This window comes from Pyrgilauda ruficollis, unplaced genomic scaffold (genome assembly GCF_017590135.1).
Source record: "Pyrgilauda ruficollis isolate IOZ18807 unplaced genomic scaffold, ASM1759013v1 scaffold93, whole genome shotgun sequence".
Lineage (NCBI taxonomy): Eukaryota > Metazoa > Chordata > Aves > Passeriformes > Passeridae > Pyrgilauda > Pyrgilauda ruficollis.
In genome coordinates this window covers 1,868,314-1,889,324 of record NW_024531377.1, presented here as the reverse complement: position 1 = coordinate 1,889,324, position 21,011 = coordinate 1,868,314, and the positions used below count along the sequence as shown (strand labels likewise).

The following is a 21,011-nucleotide window of genomic DNA, read 5'->3' as shown; positions in this document are numbered from 1 at the left end:
CATAATACAAAGCATACAAAGATACTACAGACAGAAAAGCTGAAGTGTCAAATTTGATGCACCAATTCACTCTGTGACTTGAGGTTTTACACAGAAAACAGGCAACCTGACCTCAGCCTCTGCCTAACCTGCATGTGCTTCATTCTTGAGCAAATGAACCTTATGGAGCACACCCTGTCTCTCCCTCATGATGCTTTCTGTGTTCCTTGTCCTACTTTTGGATCTCAGGAGTGTAGCTGTCTGTCATGGCTTGGTGGCACAGTGGACACACAAGCATGTGAACCAGAAGAACACAAGAAATATGTTTTATTTCTTAATCAAATAAAGAAAGCAGAAAAGCTTTTAGCAGGGTACTTTTTTTTCTTGGTTTGGTTGAGGGTTTTTTTGTGTGTTGGTTTTGTCTGGGGCTTTTTTTGGGGTTTTTTTTTTTTTTTTTTTTTTTTTTTTTTTTGTTTTTTTTTTTTTTTTTTTTTTTTTCTTCCTAAAGAAAGAATAAATATAAAATAAGTTTTAGGTATTTAAAGCACAATGTCTGACTGCTGTTACTCAAGGATATACACAAGATGAAGGTTAATTTGCTCACATTCTTTTCTCCCCTCCTTTCCCAATAATTAAATTCTCCCACATATTATACAGAGATCCTGACAAAACCTAAAAGCTACTATATATTACCAAATTCATGAGATGCAAATAACCTCAACAAACAGTAAACAACAGCCCATGACTTGGAGCCTGAGTCTCCCATGGTGCAGGATTCTCTTAATTCCCTCTGCTGCCATTGCCTCTTATGAGGAATACTGTCAGAGAAGATGATCAATCGTGGGACTAGAGAAAGTGCTAATTCCCTCTTTTCCAGCCTCTTGCAACTTTTTGTCTTCACACCTCCTTCCTGTTCTCTCTTAAAACTGGGTCTCTTTTCTCTATCTCATGGATAAAGTCACCACTTCATTTCATTATCTCCAATTCCAGACATCCTGCGTTCCGACACTGAACGTAATCGATGTAAGCCATCAAAGGAAGAAAGGGTTCTTAAAAATATGTACCACTATGAAGATGGATGATGGAGCAATGTAACTCAACACCAGAACAGTCTGAACTGGTAAGTTTACCTAATTTAGAAGAAATTCAAAGCCCTTACTTTCCCTCAAAATGCTGGTGAATATCACATCTGTGAGACGTGTATGGTATAGAACTTTCAACAGGAACTCACGCACTCCTTTAAGGGGAACAATTTCATCTGCAGAGGGAATGCGACAGAGGAAGCCACGCTCAGAGGTGAGAGGATATTTGCAAAAGGTGAGGAAGCTGACTAACCTGACCAATGGGTTCTTTGGTCGGAGCCTTTCCTCTTCTGGCGGTGCTGGTGGCCAAGGTGGTGGTGGTTTCCATGACTGACGTGGACATCTCCGACTGCATCGCGGTGGCTGTGGACTCGGTTGTCATAGAGGAAGGCACTTCACCAACAAGTCTCACATTTCCTTCTATCATGATGTTGGCATCATTTTCTGCTGCCATATTCAGAACTTTCAAGCCATTGTAGTAAAGACCAGAGAGCTGGCCTTGGAAAGGGTGGCCACGTTCCTTGCCTCCAATTTTTATGGTTGCTTGGCTATTGAAGATTGTGAGCTGACGCCCTGTGAAGATAATATTATATACATGCAAAAATGTTGACTGTGAACGCTGTACTCTACACGAGTGATAACAGATTGTCATGGGGTGAAAAATGAGAGCAATAAACTATAAGAAAAGGATTTGACTCATAATTCATTGCTTTTTAATGAGGTGTCCATGAAATGCATAAATTTTGAGAGCGTTTGCATTTTTCTTAATTTACGACATTTTGAGATTTATATGTTTTTTGCTAAAATGCCAATCAAATATATTTGCAAATGTGTTTGACACTACAAGATATACCCCTCTCCCTTTTACCTGAAAGCACTGTTAACCTTTTCGTGTGTCTCAAGAATGCCAGGTTCTCTAATTCCTTAAGATAACTTTTTCTTCAAGTCTGCCAGCATTTAAAAGTTGTTTGTTTTTTTTTTCCACACAATACAGCATAGAGCCTATAGCTTTATTTACAAATGAGTTTATGTATGTATAGACATATACAAATATGTATATACACACAAAGTTTATATATGCCATCAAGTCACTAGGTCAAGTGAGTTTTAAAGAATTTATGCAGTAATTTGTTGCATCTCTATGTAAGTGAATATTTACATTTTTAATTAAATATTTCCTTTTTGTAGTTAAATGTTTTATTTCCCTTCAACATACACACTGAAAAGAAACACTTGGTTCACACTAAGTATCTCAGAGGCAGATTCAAAAATAGATGTCTGATTGGCTTTCAGCAAGACTATCAATTAAAATAAAAGATTTTAGATGTAAAAGCGGCTTCAGAAATGATACACATACCGATGGAGAAATCATGGCACATTTCCATTAAACAGAGAAATCCTCAGCAACAGTACCACTCTTAGTAAATAGAATAGTCACTTTAGTGACTATTTGGTTTCTGCTCACAAAAAGCATGCACACAACTTTAAGTTCTGTTTTAATTAGTGTTTGTTCCAAAATCCCCTTAGAAGGTTGCAAACGTTAAAGGGACTTCATTTTGATTGGCAATTCATATTGCCCACTATTTAAGACACCTACAGTTTAAACAAATTTTTTTTCAGGACCATAATGAAGATATCATAACTACAGATATTTTTAGTTAATAATTTAGATGCTGGAACATGTAATATAATCTATGAATGATTTATAATTTTTGGTTAATGTTTGCTATGAGTACCTTCATAGATTGAGTTAGTGGATTATATTTAACAGTCCCTTTAACCTTAAGTTAACAGGGTAAGATTATTAAACAGCTGGTACTTCTAGAAATGTATAGAAATTATTATACAAGGTATGCAAATATTACTCTACATTTTACTTTTTAAAATTTGTTTTAATTTAGTTTTACTGAAATTTATTTTTTATGTTTATTAGTGTTACAATGAAGCACTACTTGGTTATGTTCAAATTATTTTTTTATTTGAAGTTTTAATCAATGTTTTTTACCTTTGTCGAGTAGCCATTCATCAACTACTCGACCAAGTCGATATGGAATTCGCTGTCTAGCAATCGCCAGGCGCTCGTTATCATTGTTTCCTTTAAAGTTTAAAGAGACATTTCATTGGTTAAAATCTGTAAGGTCAAAGGTTAAAAGTTAATACTTAAAGCTTGAGCTATACAGTTGCCACATGATTTTTTGAAATTTGGAATTTTAAAAAGTGCTACCTAGAACATTTCATGGTTCAGACTTTTCATTCATTCATTTATTTTATTTTAGCAAACAAAATTATTCCTATGTTAATTGAAAATTAGAAATCTGCATTTGAGCTAGGTTATTAAACTTATGTTATAGACAGACCCAAAAAAAAAATTTAAACATCATCGAATAGCTTTACAAAAAAATGATAGTTGACCTCAGGGTTTTGTCTTTTTTGATGTTTCTTATTAACTAGTTAAACATGTTCAGGTGAAACAGGTTTAAGTTTTCAAAAGACATCCAACCTCTCACTCCAGGTTAGTCATTTAAAGAAGAACACAACTCTTAATCACCATCTAAGGCACACTTACTTCTTCTGTCTAATAATAGTCCTGCTGTAACTTATTCCTAAGCAGAAAAAAAATACACATTTCTTCGCTTCATTTAAATAATATTCAGAGGTTCAAATACATGGTACAGAACAGACTAGGTCATTCACAGTTTGTACATTTTCTTTAGACTCCTTGACAATGTCTTGAAGGAACACCAAGGCTTTGACAAAAGTGACTTGCTGAAAGGTAGCCTGGTTATGAAACTTGCAAGTGCTTTAAAATTTAGCAAGAGGCCATCTGTGGTGGGGTTTCATAAGTTAAGAACTAACCAAAACCCAGCAATGCAAAGGACAAACTTGTCATATTTGCCAACTGTATCTATTCTCAGTCAGTGCAGAGATCTCGGACTTCTTTAACTAAAACAGTGAGATAAAATAAGGCTCAGTCAGAAAAATAGCAGATGAGGAATAATTAGCAAAACAATTTAAATATTTATTTGCAATTATAGTTTTTTTTGTGTTTGAGTGATATAGTTGTGATCCCTCAGAATACCACTTAGAAAGCTACTTAGGAGAATGGCAAACCTAAATATTTCCTTCAATGTATAGGCTTTTGGTGGCAGCAGAGTTTTAGAACAATATGATCTTTTCCTTTCACTGTATTGGTTCATATTAGAAAAGAATCTAGAGAGATAAGAAGAGCAAGATGAGTAAAAAAGCAGTCATTCATAAATCATGTCTAAATACACAGTCAATCTTACTGACTCAAATGTGGATATTATCTTTGACTTCGAAACGCACCAAACCAACCAAGAAACCAAGTCCTGTATCTGCAGTGGAAATGTAAGCACACGCTGCAGTAAGCCCACATAGTGCTCAGAAAGATATGTTTTTGAGCTAGAAGGACCCTAGTGCTAACTGTCAAACAGAAATATTATCCAAATTCAGGACACACCAGTGTTCCAGTTTGTCACAAAATTACAAGCCATAACAGGCTTGCAGGGAAGAGTCAGTTCAATAGCCCCCCAGAACTGCAAATGAAACCATGGTGGTTTTATGCAGATATTTATTCTACAGTGCTGAGAACTGCTATTTTCCATGTTTCATGCATCCCTCACTTGGTTTAGCATGGACATGATTCACCATGTCAGAGGCTGACCTATTTGCTTTTGAGGAGATGGCCTTTTTCTGTTCCTTCCCTTTCTAATATCTAATCATAAAATGGTTTGGGTTGGCATCATTGCAAAGGACATTTGAAGATCATCTCTTCCCTCCCCCCTGCTAAGAGTAAAGACACCTTTCACCAGATCAGGTTGCTCAAAGCCCATTTGACCTGACCTTGAGCCCTTCCAAGGATGGGGCATCCACAACTTTGGACAACCGCAGAAGGTGGTTCCACAATTTCTCTGAGTAAATATATTATGTGAACATCTAAGTGCATGTCATATTAAAAAAGTACATGGATGTATATGCATATATGTAAAATATACACCTTTTGTTTGTATGTACATTTCTGTCTATTCTAAGCTTTTAGACATATTTTCCATAAAACAGGACTGAAACTGAACATCAAACGTTTTATGGAAACTTTCCCTTTTGTACTTCCCCAAGAAAGTGAAAATTTAGAATTAAACACATCACAACACAACCACTCTGATGATGTGATAACAGAGAAAGTTTTAATTTTTTTTTTTCCTGTTATGATCTTTAAAATTGTTTCTCTTCATCCTGGCCTCCTTTTCTCACAGCAAACTTCCTGTGACTGAATGGAAATTTGAGAAGTACCAGAAAAAAAACCCATAAGAACTGTCATATGACCAACACAGGGGAAAAAAAAAAAAAAAAAAAAAAGTAAAAAAAGCTATGATCTTACATGTTGCTGTTCTGAATTTGTATCTTCAATCAAAATATGTGTGTATATATGTATAACTAAACTAGGGAGGTAACAATTTATATTTTCTGATAGTCAGTTACTTTTAACACATTTATCTTTTCAATAAGATGTTTTGACAGTTTTTATTCAGGCTTTATCACTTGAGTCACTGAATAAGTGAGAGAACATCCTATTTCTAAAAGGTTTCCTTAACTTACAGTAAATGAATCATGAGTTTTAGTTAGTGTTGTGTACCTTTTTTTGGGGTTTTTTTTGCTTATCTATATTTAAAAAAAAAACGGGGGAGTGGGTGAAATTCTTCTGTGTCATTTATAAGAAAGTCTAAGTTGCTCAGAAGAGGTCTGTGGGCATAAGGAATGCATTAACATAATGGAAATAAGTCTCATGGATGGAGATCATCATTCACTCAGCAGCTTCACGCACAGTTACTCACTGGATGCCTTTCATGAGCAAACACTCTCTAGTTCCCAAAAGAACCAGGAAGTTATGGCTAAGTGTTCACAACTGCCTATTTTGGGAAGGCATTAAACTGTGTTGTTTATTCACCCAGTAGGTGCAGATCAGGAACATGTGGTAAGAGAACCCCCTGCAGCCACCAGACAGGATCCTCAGTGCTACTGCAAGTCTGCTGTAATTCCATGACTAACACAAGATCTATCCAAGGCAAGGTCCACTCTCACTACTCTGCAGCTGCTCCAGAATATCTCTACGGTGATCCTGGAAACTCCTCTCTGAACTAACAGCATAAATTTAATCTTGGCCAGCTTATACATTTCTTTGAATTATTTAATTAAAACATACAATACGTATGGTTTTTGAGACTATTATAATGTGATTCTGTCAATAAATTATGTTTCATACTAGCTGCAGCAGTCCTGCACCACTGGGAGCAAAATTCAAATGAAAAGCAAGAAAATAACCATTTGATTTGTAAAGGTCACACAAAAAATAATTGCTGATTACATTAGCCCATTCCTCATCAGAGGAAAAGTGCACTGTGAAATACATCTCAATTTGGCACTATTACGTTAGCTTAAATTCTTCTAGTATATAATATAAATTGAAAGGTTAGAGGGAAATGGTGTGGAACTTATCTGGATTTAATTTCAAGGAGAACACATGGATTTAGTAATGATGAAACCAGTAGACACATAACAACTACATGAAAAAAAAATTATACATAGAACTGAAAATAACAGAAAATCCATTAAAAGCAACAAAAGTCCTATTTACTATATAATGAAAAACACATATAGTTTCAATAACTGCTTCTTCCCAAACATCTGGTTTGGGTCACACACTCAGCTACAACAAATCTGGATAGACCCAGTAAAACTGTATGCATTTCCCTCACCTTATAATCTCATCCCCAACAGAGAAATCATAAATACCACAGACTGATTTCCTCAGGAGTATTCAGTTCACGTTTTTTCTACCTTCCTTTATTTATGTTTGTTTTTACCCATATGGTGAACCACAAGGAACTTCTTCAGTAAAAACACTTCCAAGAAGGTTAATAAATTTTTTCATGCTCTAAATAAACCTGCAGCTTTGAGATTTTATTCTGTTACCCATCTGAAAGATTAAGTGCTCTGGCAGGCACCTTTTCAATCATAATTCATAAAAAAAACCCCTGATGTGCCTAAACTTTAATTGTAGACAGCTATGTGACTATCCAGCATTACTCTTCCAGGTTATATGGCCAAGATTTCTTTGATTAAAAAAAGCTGGGTGGAAATGATTCACCCAGGATGTGCACAGTGACATTGTCTAACCTGATTGAATTCTAGATTGCTTCATTCTTCTGCCAAATACACAATATTTTGTCACAACTGAGTGTTAATTCCATACTGGCAGAAAGGCTTCAAGGGAATAACAATAATTCCAAAGAATCAAGGTAAGCAGAGAAGAGCAGCAAAGGTCAAATCTTTGAGTCAGAGTTAAATCTTGTGTCACAACTGAGAAGAAGCAGTCCAAAAAAACTTTAATCATACCTTTATATCTATAGGTCAGCTGGGACAAACCAACTATGTGAACTCCACTAATATGTATTTTATCCCTCCTGATTTATTATATTGTCAGGACTGGAGTGTAATTCTATTTTGTGCTCTGAAATAAAGGTGTCAGTTATTGATGTGAAATAGCAGCATCCTTGAAAGGGAATAAGTAAGAAGGTTGAAAATCGTGAGTCTGTGAAGAGCAACCTAGGCTAGAGAGTATTTTCTTTGAAACAAACCCTTTAACAGAATACAAATTCACATTGTTAGTCCCAGTGATCTGTTAGGGAAATAAATAACAAAGTGATGAAACCAAGGTCTATCTCCACTTATAAACAATCCTCTCTCCCTAGTTTTGCTTATCATGATCTTGACATGGCTCTTTCTGAATCATGACTCCCCTGACATCTGCAAGACGAAGGCAGAGACCCACATCATTCCTCCAGATGCAGGTAGGGATGAAATCTGACTGAAATGCCAATTGCATGGAATGAGAGGAAGCCACAGCACCTCAGAGGGTGGGATATGGGAGCAAACAGTCCACAAATGGTCTCACATGGCCAGGAAATGAATCACAGTGAAATCCCACTCTCACTAATGGCCCATAAAGTTCTTTCATACCATCTATTTCCATTATTGTGCACACATTCTTGATAGTGCATGGGGTAGAGAAGAGGTCCAAGTTCACCTCAGGAAGTCACTGTGTTAATGGGGGACACTGCTCTGACCTCTGTTTTTGCTGAGTGCTTACAGACTTGTCTAGCCAGTGTTGGATCCAGGAGTGAGCTCTGGATGGATCAGATGAAGGTGTATGTCCTTTTCTGTTGCTGAAATATGTTAGCTCTCCTTGTAACAGTGTGTGGGGAGAGACACAGGAGGATGCAGTGGCCAGTCTTGAAGATGTTGTATGAGAAGTTACCCAGAAGGCTGATTTGGGCCTCCTCCAGTGCTTGGAGGGAAGAGTTGCAGAATATGAATATTTTGAACAAACCTTACCATCAGCTCAGTGAGAAGATAAAAATGAAAAGAAGCTCTTAAGTTAGAGAAAGAACTTGTAGCATACTAAATTACCATAATATAATATGACCCTTTACATCCTACAGGAACTCCCAAATTCCGTATAATGTATATTAAGCATCCAAAGTGACTATTTGCCACAGAATGAGTAGTCTTCATAGAAGAGTAAAATCTCTCAATTAGGGGCTTATAGCACTGCTAAAAACAAAGCAAAACTTAGATTTGTCTTTAAGAATACAATTATCACATCTATTAAAAAATGTCCATTTATCTTACAGACTCTACCAAAACATCTTATATTCACCTGTAAGCTCCTTATTTCATGCTTGCGTATTAAACAAAGCAAATAATATTTTTACAACTTTGTACAGGATTAAAGTGTGAACTCTCATTAACCTCTCAGGGGGAGAACCACCTTCACTTCAAATCAACTACCTTCTGCCCTGTTTTTGTTTTTGATTATTTTTCACTGGATTAATTACTAATTAAATGAAGAGTGTTCTCTTCCTGACTCTCACTTCCTCACTATAATGCAGTGTCTCAGTTTGTGCAGTGTTGGATGGCTTGTTTTGAGAGATTGGTGTATTATATCTAAAACAGGCAAGGGGAGATGAAAAGCATCAAGCAGATAAGAAAACATAAGACTTGTCTGATAAATTAAAGGTCATATTTTGTTATCTGGATTTTTACAAAGATCCTTTGTACTGCCTGTGTAGTATTAAAGGAGCCAATATGATAGGGCTGCTGCTAAAATAGGCAGAACAATTGATAGAAATCACTGAAGAGGAATGAATTGTTGTAAGTATGGTGCCATGTCCCACATTACCCCAAGAGTGACATTTTGTAGTTCTCCAAGGTAAAAGGACTTTGAACTGTTTCTAAATCGTAATATCACAGCATTTAATGTTACCTTTTCTATAAGAATTTAACCAAAAGTTGACTGTAAGCAGTTTCTTATTCCATAGATTTTCAACAACCGAGAAATGGAGAATGTTTCAAGCCCATTGCATTGAAAATTAGCTAGGTCTGAGATAGCAGCTGCTGAGGGTTTTCTACTGACTTTTTTTCCAGGTAGCAATCTGGATGATCTTCATTTCATGCTAGAAAAGAAGTACTATATAGAATGTCTCTTGACAGAAACAATACATTACATAAATGAACAATGGCAAATGGGAAACACTGTGCTCAGCTCTCATTTTAAATTCCCACTGGGCTGTAACTGCATGAATATCCAGTATTCAGGTAGAAGCCATCAATAAGAAAGGACTTATTAACTGTGTGGTAAGTCTCCTAATTAAGTTTAATCACCACATAAATTCTGAGATCAGCATAAGGACAAACTGCCAAAAGGTCATTGCTCATATCCTTGCATTTTATTGCAGTCGGTGAAAGGCTTTGGAAAAATCTATTTTTCCTATAGGTATTTGTGGACAATTTGCAACATGAAAAGTTATCTGAAACAATTGGAAAAATCTTCTGGAGCTAAATTCTACTCTTGGTTATGTGGTTGATAAGAGAAAATAGAGTATTTGCCTTCAGTTGTGATCTCCAAATCTGCTGCAATTGGACTGCTTTAGCAGACGGTTCAGGGGCAGTGCAGGGTACAGATAAAGTCATGCTCATTCCATGACCAGATTCATAAACACTGTATGAAATCCAAAGCACTCAGCATCAACCTTCATCAACAGCACACAAACTAACTTCACTGCAGCATAAATTTTAAAGATGTTGTTTTCATGTTCTTTCACAAAACATGAAGATGCTGGAGTTAACCCCTATGTCCCAAAGTCCTGGGACATACAGGTGCTTTGTCACACTTGCTGCACCTGCCTAGGCTGTATCAGCTTGTTCTCCTGGGGACAAGCATAGTTACACACAAGCCAACAGGAAGAAAACAGATGCCATTATTTGGACCAGATTTTGCCAAGCAGAAAAAACCAAATGTGCCCATACAGACAGAAAATGGCATTTAAGAGATAAAAATCTGTTCTGTGTTAGCAGTGTGGACAAAAAGAAAAAAAAGAAAAAAACTTAGCCCTTGGGCAAAGCAAGCTTGAAACTTTCAGTTCTGTCTAAAAGTGGCATTTCAATTTGTGTATTTAAACCTTGCAGACATTTTACTATAAAAGAATAATCTATTTCAAATGGAAAGGTTTAAACTTGCACATATAATGCTTTTGGCAAGACACAGAAACAGAAACTGTAAATAATAGAAACAGATGCTCACTGAGATAAAAGCAGAGGAGTGCTTTAGGACTGCAGAACTATGAGACGACCACCATGGAAAAGTATAATGGCTGTGAGTAGACTCCCAGAAGAGATTTAATCTTATCTGTTAAAAATTTAAATAATCTGCTGTCCTTTATATAATATCTTTCTTTTTAAATCACTAATAATTCCCCTGTAACCTAAGATATGTTGCATATTTTAACTTTTTATAAAATGCAGCTCATTTTCTAATAGTCTGCAACACATTTCCAATTAGCTAAGGTTTTTCCCCTTGTGATTATGTTTTATATATAAATGTTTGGGGTTTTTTTTTTGGTGTAGTACAGCCTAGAATACTAAGAATTGTTGTGAAACATTTGATTTTGTTTTGAGATGGCAATTTTGAAGATAATCAAAAAGTTCAGTGCTCAGATACTCTAAATTTCTATGTTCAAAACTCTTCTATATTTTCCTTCTTGTATGGTTTAGGAGGTTTTCAAGGAAAGGAAAGTTTGGCTACCATAACACATTTATCACTTTCCTGATAACTCTGCTTCGTGACTTCTCATACTCTCTGTTTAAAAATGGGACAAAGACCCACTGCTGGGTAAAGACCCTGCGTGGGGAATAGGCAGGAGAAGGCTGCCAGTGTTGGCACAAACCACATCCATGGAAAGGCCATTTCAGTGCACCCTATTCTTCAAAAGTCCACGAAGACACACTGGGCATCGAGCATGGATGCATTTCTTTGGTGCCTTCCTAAATCATGGCCTGAAGACATCTTTGAATAGATCTCTCCTGGGGTGTTTCCAGATGACAGATGGTGTCAAGGAAGCCTTGGGCCTCCAGAAGAGAAAGCCAGTAACTCCAAAGCCAGTCCTAACACGTGTGAATCCTGCACCAGCTAAACCAAGGCATCCCTGTGCTTTAAGCTCTTGCCCAGGACACATTTTCACTTGAGGAGCTGCTCTGTTTTAAAAGGTAACAAGGACACATTTTGGATAGGCAGTGCAAAGCTGGCAGCTAACTTTCATGTAGGTCTAAATTCATTGGCTTGATTTTCAAAGCAAATCTGAGCTGAAACACCAGAACGAAGAAACAATCAGTATTGAACTATTTAAGCATATATGAATTTGCGAGGAAATAGATTATCACTATTCAGCTGTCAATATGTTTAATTTTTCATTTTGTTTAAAAAAAATCCATTTGCTGATGTAATACCCACAGTATAGACCTGACTTCTACTTTGAAACACTTATGAAATGTTAAATGGGAAAAAGATCAGCTTTAGAAAGAAAATAGCTCTGCTAGCACAATTTACACATCTACTTTTTCTCAGGGAACCACTTGACCTTTTAAAAACATACTGAAACCCACCATGTTGAAATTAAATAAGGCTATTATCATCTTTCCAGCTTTATGAACTCTTGTAACTTCTCTAACATGAAGCACTAATGCATTATTAAATATAATGTATTATGCTATTTAAATTATTTTTATTTCTAAATGATGGTACTGAGCAAAGTAAAGTATTAAATAAGCATCTAATTCAAAGCAGATAATACACTAACAGCTAAAATGGGCAGATGACTTACTAATAAAATATTAATACATTCCAGTTTAATAAGCATAATTCAAGATATTCAGGCCTCTGAGCAGGAAGGACTACATCAGTCCATCAATCTACTGTTCATCATCACCCTTGAAAGTACTGGCATGGACTCAGTAGATTCCATGGGAAAAGAAAGCTGCCTCCTGTCCTTGCTTTTATTCCTATGTTCACAGCTTTGCCACTGCTTCTAAAGCAGAACACTAAAACTTAGAAAGTATGAGGCTGAAGTATATTCAATTAACACTAAAATATGTCTAACTGCCAGGGTGGGTTGTTACCACCAATAAAGTACAAGGCTAAAACAGGACTCTGACAAGGATTGGAGTAACATCCCATTTTGTTTTCTGCACAGAACACCCATGGTGCTCGCATCCACAGAGCTATGACAGATAAGGGAAGCAAGCGTACAGGCAGCAGTTTATTTTTGACACCCTCCTGCAGCACGGCTCATCTCTCCAGCTCAGCTGGAAAAGATGCATGCAGGCTAGCTCCCTGGAATGCTCTTTAACTAAAGTCAGCTACTGCAAAAATTACATGCAACAAACTGTGAGCTATCAGATGGAATGGATAAGCAAGCAGTTAACTAAAAATCATTCCTTTCAGGAATTTATCAGGATTTTTGGATGTATAAATATACAAAGCTGAGAAAGAGGAAGATAAATGTTTTATTAGGTTTTAAGTAATATTTCCAGTATTCTCTTTCTGCTCTGTTGTAAGTACAGTCTCAGTTTGATGCAATAGTACTGACTTATTTAAGGCATCACATGGCTTTTGATTAGCACAGTAATGTTTCTGGGTATAGAAATGATACCTGGAAACTTTTATTTTTTTCCTACTCTGACTTTAATTCCTGGAAAGTTATTGCTATATCAGCATTATGAACACAGTGGTGCCATAGCATTATTCTTAGGGGTGTATTGATAATACACTCCTAAAACATAAGACTAATGCCAACTGCACATCAAAGGATATGACTAAAGCAGGTATTCAGACATGAAATTATTCTTTGGTTAATTTATAACCAGCTCAATCAGGATTTCCAGGGAACCACCTTCTCCTGCTGCGATGACACACCATGAGGTAAATCTCTCAGAAGTGAATACCAAGGATCACTGTTGAAATTCTGTGCTCATTTCTTCCATGAATTTCTTAGCTGATGGTTACAGCTTTCTAGGAACAGCTAAAGAGCACTCTAAGCATCTACTGTTTTTTTCCTCCTGAAAGCACTTAGACTGTAATCAAGTCACTGCATAGCTTTCTTTTTGACAGTATAAATCACTTAAGATTGTGCCTCTCCAGGTTTCTCATTACACACACACCAATTTGTTTTCTTCCATAAAACCACAGACCCCAGGTACAGACTTTGACACTTGTTCCAGAGCTTGTTTCAAAGTGCTGCAAAAGGTGCTAAAATTCTCCCCAGTTCTTAATGCTTTAGCCTTTTGTGCCCACAAAGCCATTTCCATGAACTCCTTTGTCACAGCCTCATGTGATGCTTCATGTGGAGAAACCTGAAAGATGAGGCCCCCCACAAGATTATTCTTGGAATCATATTTCTACAGGACACTGTCTGCATTGCCATGAGCTTTTTAGAGTCAGTAGAGAACCCCAATGGTTGGGGGAAGTTCCAGTCAGTGAATGCCCCTCACTGAGAACCATCAGCTGTATGCAACACTGAGCCTATTACCTCAGGCTGACTAATGAAAAATTAACTATATTCACTGTTCACCACTTGGATGGGGAATATCCACTAACTTTGGGATTGAAAATGAGACCTGTGGCTGTGATTTGCAGGCTCCCCAAAGTCACTGCCACACTGCCCTCTGCAGTGCTGCTCCTCTCTGATTCTAATTTGGCTCTTAGAGGATGATTTTTACACACAGGATACCAATGAGCACCAGAGAACTTAATAAAAGGGGAGGAGGAATGCTGAGACTGAGTCTGAAACCTCTGCCCAAATCCTTCATGTGTACCATATCCACCACAGCTTTCTGGAACTGGTGGTGCAACCATAACTGAGTTTGCAGTTTAGTGCAGACAGAAACTCACTTGAATTTACAAGAGAGAATATCCAGGACTGGGACCCTAAAGTGAGATGCTAAAGAATCCTTTGGTTAAAAATTGCTATGAGGCAATTACCAAGCTCTGAAAATGGGAGTATGCTTTCAAGACTGAGCCCTGTACCCAGCTACAGTTATATTTTTAGCACCATTTGTTCTTTTGTAAAGGACATTTTTATTATTCTCTCCCTATTGTATAAACTGCAATTTAAAAAAATTTAAACCTCTCTATTAATGCCCATCAGATCTGTAAAACAGGAAAATCAAAATTGTCTTTATATATACTTAACCTTGATGATAGTGTGTTTCATTCATTTTTTAATGTCCACTATACCCGATGCTGCATCAGAAAAGCCATTTTATGCCTTAGAAATAGTTCACTGAGGAAAATAAACCATTCATATCTCAATTAAACCATTTTGTAAAAGCATAATTTCACTGCCTTTAATTCAGTTAACTTCTGCATGTAAGGGGCTGAAATTAGGATGCCCTTTACAATGTTTCATGCTTCTGATGCACTGAGGGATATTCAGTTTCTGCTTCAAATTTATTTGTAATGCTGTATACTACACAATCTGCCCCTTGTGAAACTCATAAGAGTTCTAGGTTATATAACTCATACAAGGTTTTCTTCTTTGACAGGTAGGATAGACTAAAAAAAAAAAAAAAAAAAAAAAAAAAAAAAAACCCGAAAAAAACAACCATCCTCTGGCTTAGCTATACCTTGCTAGGGTCAAGGTAGCTCTTTGAAACTCCTGTAACACTCTGAACTTAATTGTATATACCTGATATAATACAACAGTAGAATTTGTTGCAACTAAGTTGCAACATTAATCTCAAATCCAAAGTATTAAAAAAGAAATATTTTGAAAGTGCAGATGCTGCAGTTGGAAGATGTTTTTTGTGTGTTTGTTTTTTAAATAAGAGGGCTTAAGACTGAAGAAATCTAATCACACAACAAGATGAAGAGATGGGTGTACAGCTTCTCTCCCATGTTCACAGGGCACAAAGGAGAGAAAGAGAGTCTAAAGAATGTGCATGCTCATATGTTTCAGACAGCAATGATTTGCATCCTTCTGGATACCTGCTTAATGCGGTATGCTCTCTAGAAAATATATCCAGGACAGAGCAAGTTGCTGTTTTCCCTGCTGCAGTATGAATTATAGTGACTATTTATGAATTAGTTGGTATAATGGAAGTTCTTATCCTGCAGACATAAAGTACTATACTGCTGTCACACCTCATGCCACCAGTAAAATATACTGGGGACACATGCACGAATGTGCCCCAAATAAAAAAATACCTCATCTTCCGAGAGCACCTAAAACACAACAGCACTGCAGAGAAAATAATTTTGTTTTCCATATGATAGATTGTCTGGTTGGAAGGCTCAACACCACATTGATTTTTTCTGTCCTGAGAAAGGCTCCCGCTGCAGACTGACTCCTGGTTTGCCCCAGAAGATAATGGAAATAGAGTGCATTGCAGAAGAAGCACACAGCATTGTGCTCTGCTCTTGCACGCTCAACCAGCCCCTGGGAGCTTCAGTGGGAGCCTCAGAGCTGACCCATGTGTGTGCTCATTTCAGTGAGGCATCTCAGGACAGGGGCACTGTCACAAACATACCAACTTCAGTGTTACACAGAAATCATTTCACTGGGGCGAGCGAATTATTGGTTTGGCCCAGCGAGTGACATGTTATATAAAGTCCTGTGTAATGAGGTAGTTACAAACCCACTGCGGGCTGGAAGGAGAGAGAAACAAAGGAATCTGTTCAAATCTCTGCACTGACAACACAGTCCTGCCCCTGGGAAAGAAAAGAAGAATGAGGAATTTCTTTTAAATCATTGATGCCATCGGAGATACCAGCATTATATTGTTAAGGAAACTATGCAGCTAAAATTCCTTGGGGAAGAGTTTGAGTAAATTGTTCTCTTCTTGACTGACAAGATGTTAATCCTCCATTTCTAACTTACCCTACTAGATTGGGTAAGTATGATGCTGCAGGTTACACAGAAAACCTATGTCGAGGCAAATACAAGTTTGTAAAAGAATCTCTAAGTATTGGCAATATTTCATCTTTTGTGATCTGACTTTTGGGAATTGTATAGATAAGGGCTTTCCTGAAGGGTTGAAAGGGACCATCTGAGTCAGATTTGCCATGTCTCATACTTAGGTTTGTTTTCATTAGCATTTTATTCCTCTAGCTTGAATCCCTGTAGCTTCAGAAATTCCATTTCCATATCACCCTGTTTCATTAGCATTTTATTCCTCTAGCTTGAATCCCTGTAGCTTGCTGTCTTCAGAAATTCCATTTCCATATCACCGTGCGCCTAATTATGGAAAGCAGGCATTGGTCCATCCTCTGCCAAAAGACACGAAAAGAGCACATCTCTGTTTCTTTCAGTATTTTAAAAACGCTTTTCTGAATCACTGCTCATTTGACATTTTCTTTCTCCTTCCATTGTGCCACCTTGCCGTATCTAACTGAAAGGTGTTATACCTTCTGTGATCAAGTAATGACAACTGTGCCACACATTTTATCAAGATCTGAATTTAATTACAGGATCTAACAAGCCTAAGAAGGGATGAGCCTTTGTATTTCACCAGGATATCCAAGATGAAAAATAAAGGGGGGAAAAATCTGTCTGCAGACTCAGAGAAGCATTATTATATTGCATTATCTGACAGAAAGACCTGATAAGCTGTCAAATTAAAAAGCTGATTTGGGAAATTTTACTGAAACCACTTTTTGAAAAGAGGCTTACTGTAGTGCTTTGTTTGGGTATCACCTAGGTTCTTTAAATAAAGACAGCAGCAGGATAGAACAATTTCATAATCTCTCAAAGGGCAGCAGTGTTTTTTTAAAAGCAAAAAAAAATAAAAAAAAAAATTCCTTGACTTTGAGTAAGCTGCAACAGAGGCTCACCCAAAGAGAATGGGAAAATAAAGTTCCATTTTTTTTTAACATCAATCTTTCACATTGACAATAAAATTATACAGAATATGAGACCTGGGTGCATGCTGACAAATACATTTAATCATAACCAAAGAGCAGTCAGAGCTGTATGAAATGAGAAAAACATGCAAGAAATCAGTTGTGCAATTACAAAGGGAAGGTAGCACACTGGCCTAGTTACATCCATCACTTAACTGCTGGTTTGTGTCTCAGTAACTTAGATGAATTTTTAATGTATTTTGATTCCTGCTTCCAGAATACTTTCTTCCATCTTTATTCTGGAGAACTTACTGAATTGAGTTTAAATAACTCCTTGTCTTATTTTCAGTTCTCCATGCCATTATTTTACACTCTGGTATAATGCCTCATTTTATTAATATTGTAACTGGACATCACAACATGAATAAAGGTAGATATCAGCTTCCTACAATAGGAAATCCTTATTGAGGATTTTGTCTAGACAAAACCAACAAAAAATAACACAATTTTATCTTTGCCTTGGCTAAGTATTGGAGACATCATAGAAAAGTTAATTGTAGGAAACATTTTTTGATTGAGTGATCAGGAGTTGACTTAAGTTAGTATGAGGACAACTAAAAATAAGTCTGTAAATCAGATTCTTGATTTAAAAAGAACAAAATTTGATAACACGAAGGAAGTCAGGTTATGCAATCAGTGTAAGGGCCTGGATTCAGCCAGAAATGACACTTGGAAATTCTATAAAGTATTAAAATGATGATTTTTTTTTTTTTTTGAGTTTGCACCTGCAAGGTTAAAATATAGCAGAGGAGACTTGCTAGACTGAACAACTACACTATCACAGGCTATGTTACAGGAGGTGAAAACCCCAGACTTGCTCAGTAAAGAAAGCAGTACCTTTCAGAATTAGAAAAAGAAATAAATACTCAAGAAAAGTTGCCAGAATTTAAGCCCAAAGAACCTCCCAAAGAAAGTAAACTAAATTCAAAAGCCAGAGATTCTAAAGTGCTATAAACAAAAAGAGATCATAGAGTAAAGGAGAATTACTTTATAGGAAGGCTGATGGTGATCCAAAGGAGCAGATTGAATTGACGAACAGGAATGTGTTTAATATAGATCTCCACAGCTCTGGAAAAAGCAATGTACATGTTCTTATTGAACTTGCATGGCCAGAAAGTGAGAAAAATGATCTCTATCCCAGAACTTAAAAAGAAGAAGCCAGGAGTTTTTAAATCCAGGTATCCAGTAAGATGTGTTATTTCTTCTAGTAGAAAACAGACAATGTAATAGCTTTACATGAGAAGAATTTAAAAGCTACCCAGTTGAAGTATTTAGTCTGACCTTAGCCATACATGCTGCTCTAGAACAAATTTTAAAATAAATAATTAAAGACATGAAAGCAATTGGAAAATGAGATAAAACGCAAAACTTTACCAAATCATGTTAGGCCAGTTTAACCGCTGTATTTGACAAGCTAACTCATTTTCTAGATGAAGGAAATGAAGTATATCTAATTTTCTGGATTTCAGTAAAGCATTTGATATGATGTCATGTAGCAAATCGTGGATTAACTCTGGAAAAAATACAGGAGTGTGAAAAATCTATGGTAAAAAGCTGAATTAAAAAAAAACCACCAAAGAATAGCATCGAACAAGGGTTTTTTCTCTCCTTCCTATATCTCATGTAGAGACTGATATCCTGCTGCTGCAGCTACTGACAGGTTCTGAATTCAAGGGCTGCTTTTCTTGCATCACACTTGAGACTCCCATCTTCCCAGGATGCATCTCCTTCCAGGAACCAGCCCTGGAGTTTTCTCCTCCCTGCAATTCCCACTTCATTCAGTTTCTTCTTTAGCTTCTTGGTGAATCATTCACACAGATGATAAGCAGTCTTTGCTTGTCACATTCAGACCTGCCAATGTGTCAACTGTACCATATTCTGGCCCTTATGTTCCCCACTAAATTAACTATATTTGAAAAATATAAAGCCTCGAGACATAGTAGGTGGGTCAGATGTACCAAAGCTCTCCACGTATTTTAGGGAACTGATACCATCTATGGTATGAATGAGTGGAAGGCCTGCATGTGTTTTAGTCATGGAAACGTGATAAACTCAATGCTGAGTTCTACCTGGAGTTAACAAGACGAATGCCACAGTGAATTCCCAAATTTCATTAGACTGTGCCATCAGAGCTATCACAGAAGCCACTACAGATACAACTGCAAGGAAAAACAATGGTTTTCCCCCAGAAAAACTACCTCGGTGGAACTCCTGAGAAAGTACCCAAGCTGAGTTTGGCAATAAATCATCTTTTGCATTTTCTTCACTGATCTGAGTATAAAGTGCCATCCACACAAAGAAATCTGTAGATGACATGAAATTAGACATGGTGGTAAAGCTGAAGAGGCTGCAGATATCAGTCAAGAGCCCTTCTGAATTAACAGAAGTGACACCAAGGCTTACACTACAAAGTGCAGGTCACACACTTAAGATATAGGACCAGTCATACTACTTGCCCTAAGTTGGGATACTCTGATAGAGAATTAATGAGGAAAGACATTCAACAGGTAGTCAGCTACAGAATGACATTGGACTTTCCAGTTCTGAGGTATGAAAAAGAAAACTAAGGTCTTAAAATGCCGAATTAATATCTGCGTTAATGTCTAATATCCTTGAGGTCCTCATGTTCTCATACTGTCCATTTTCAAACACATGTGCAGTTAAAAACCAAATTAAAGAAAAAACATTGAAGAAAGGTCATTATGATGAGCAGAGAAATGAGAAAACCATTCTGAAAAAGAGATGTTAGAACAAAGTGGGATGAACTGGAAAGTGCTTGGACTGAAAGCAAAAGGATTTCTTCTGAGTAGGATGTTTCTTCTAAGTTACTCTCTAAGAGAAACAATTTATGCAAAGAAGCAGACTTGACCCAGTACATTTTAATTTCTAATTTCTTAAGGTCTTCTGTCACTAACCTTACTCTTAAATACACATGCAGAAAAAAAAAAAGGAAATGGGAAAAAAAACCATCCAAGCCACTAATCCTTTACAGGGAAAGTAGCCCATTGATTTAAATATAGTTCCATTAATATTTTCTTTAGCATTCTAAACATTCTCAGAACTTGTTTTTTGACTGGTAATGCAATAATCCATGAGCTGTGTACAGCATTAAACTTTTGTCTTGAGCCAGTGCAATCAATTAAAAATATTTTCTAGGAAAATTCAGATTATCTCACCCATGTGCATTATCTTTCATAGGTCAACTTTACTGCTACTCTATATTCAAGAGAGTCAGTTGTTTTTTAAACTTTAAGATAAGAATAGAAAATACTTTTTTTGATTAAAATGTTTAAGCCAATGAAGATTTTGCAAAATCTCTCATTCTAGAAAAATTGCAAATAAATTGCACAAAACCAATAATTTCTGAATTTCAAAAATGTAAAAATTTGGGATTATTAAACGTTTTTATTTCAAAATACCTTTTTAGATTTTTCTACCTTTCATTTTTCCATTTTGTTTTTTCATTGCCTGCTAAAGGAAGCACAAATTTTTTAATTCTTCATTCACTAATCTTTTTATTCTGTAGTAATCTCGAATTTGTCTCTCTTACAACCTGTATGGTTTCTGATTTTTATATTAAAAAAATCAATGTTATTCAATATATAACAAGGTTTAGATTATCAGATTTCCATTGAGAA

General features: G+C 36.5%; 1 protein-coding gene across 10 annotated transcripts in view; it reads right to left on the bottom strand.

The window, feature by feature from the left end:
• NRXN1 (neurexin 1) overlaps window positions 1-21,011 on the bottom strand; it is a 669,617-nt gene that overhangs the window by 92,994 nt on the left and 555,612 nt on the right. For 5 of the 10 annotated variants that reach the window (XM_041489370.1, XM_041489359.1, XM_041489360.1 and 2 more), the window contains 2 exons: window positions 3,067-3,156; window positions 1,315-1,634 (listed from right to left, as the gene is read on the bottom strand). In XM_041489370.1, the coding sequence (XP_041345304.1) occupies window positions 1,315-1,634; window positions 3,067-3,156 (410 nt within the window). The remainder of the gene's footprint in view (window positions 1-1,314; window positions 1,635-3,066; window positions 3,157-21,011) is intronic. The other 5 variants (XM_041489362.1, XM_041489363.1, XM_041489369.1 and 2 more) reach the window with 1 other exon arrangement.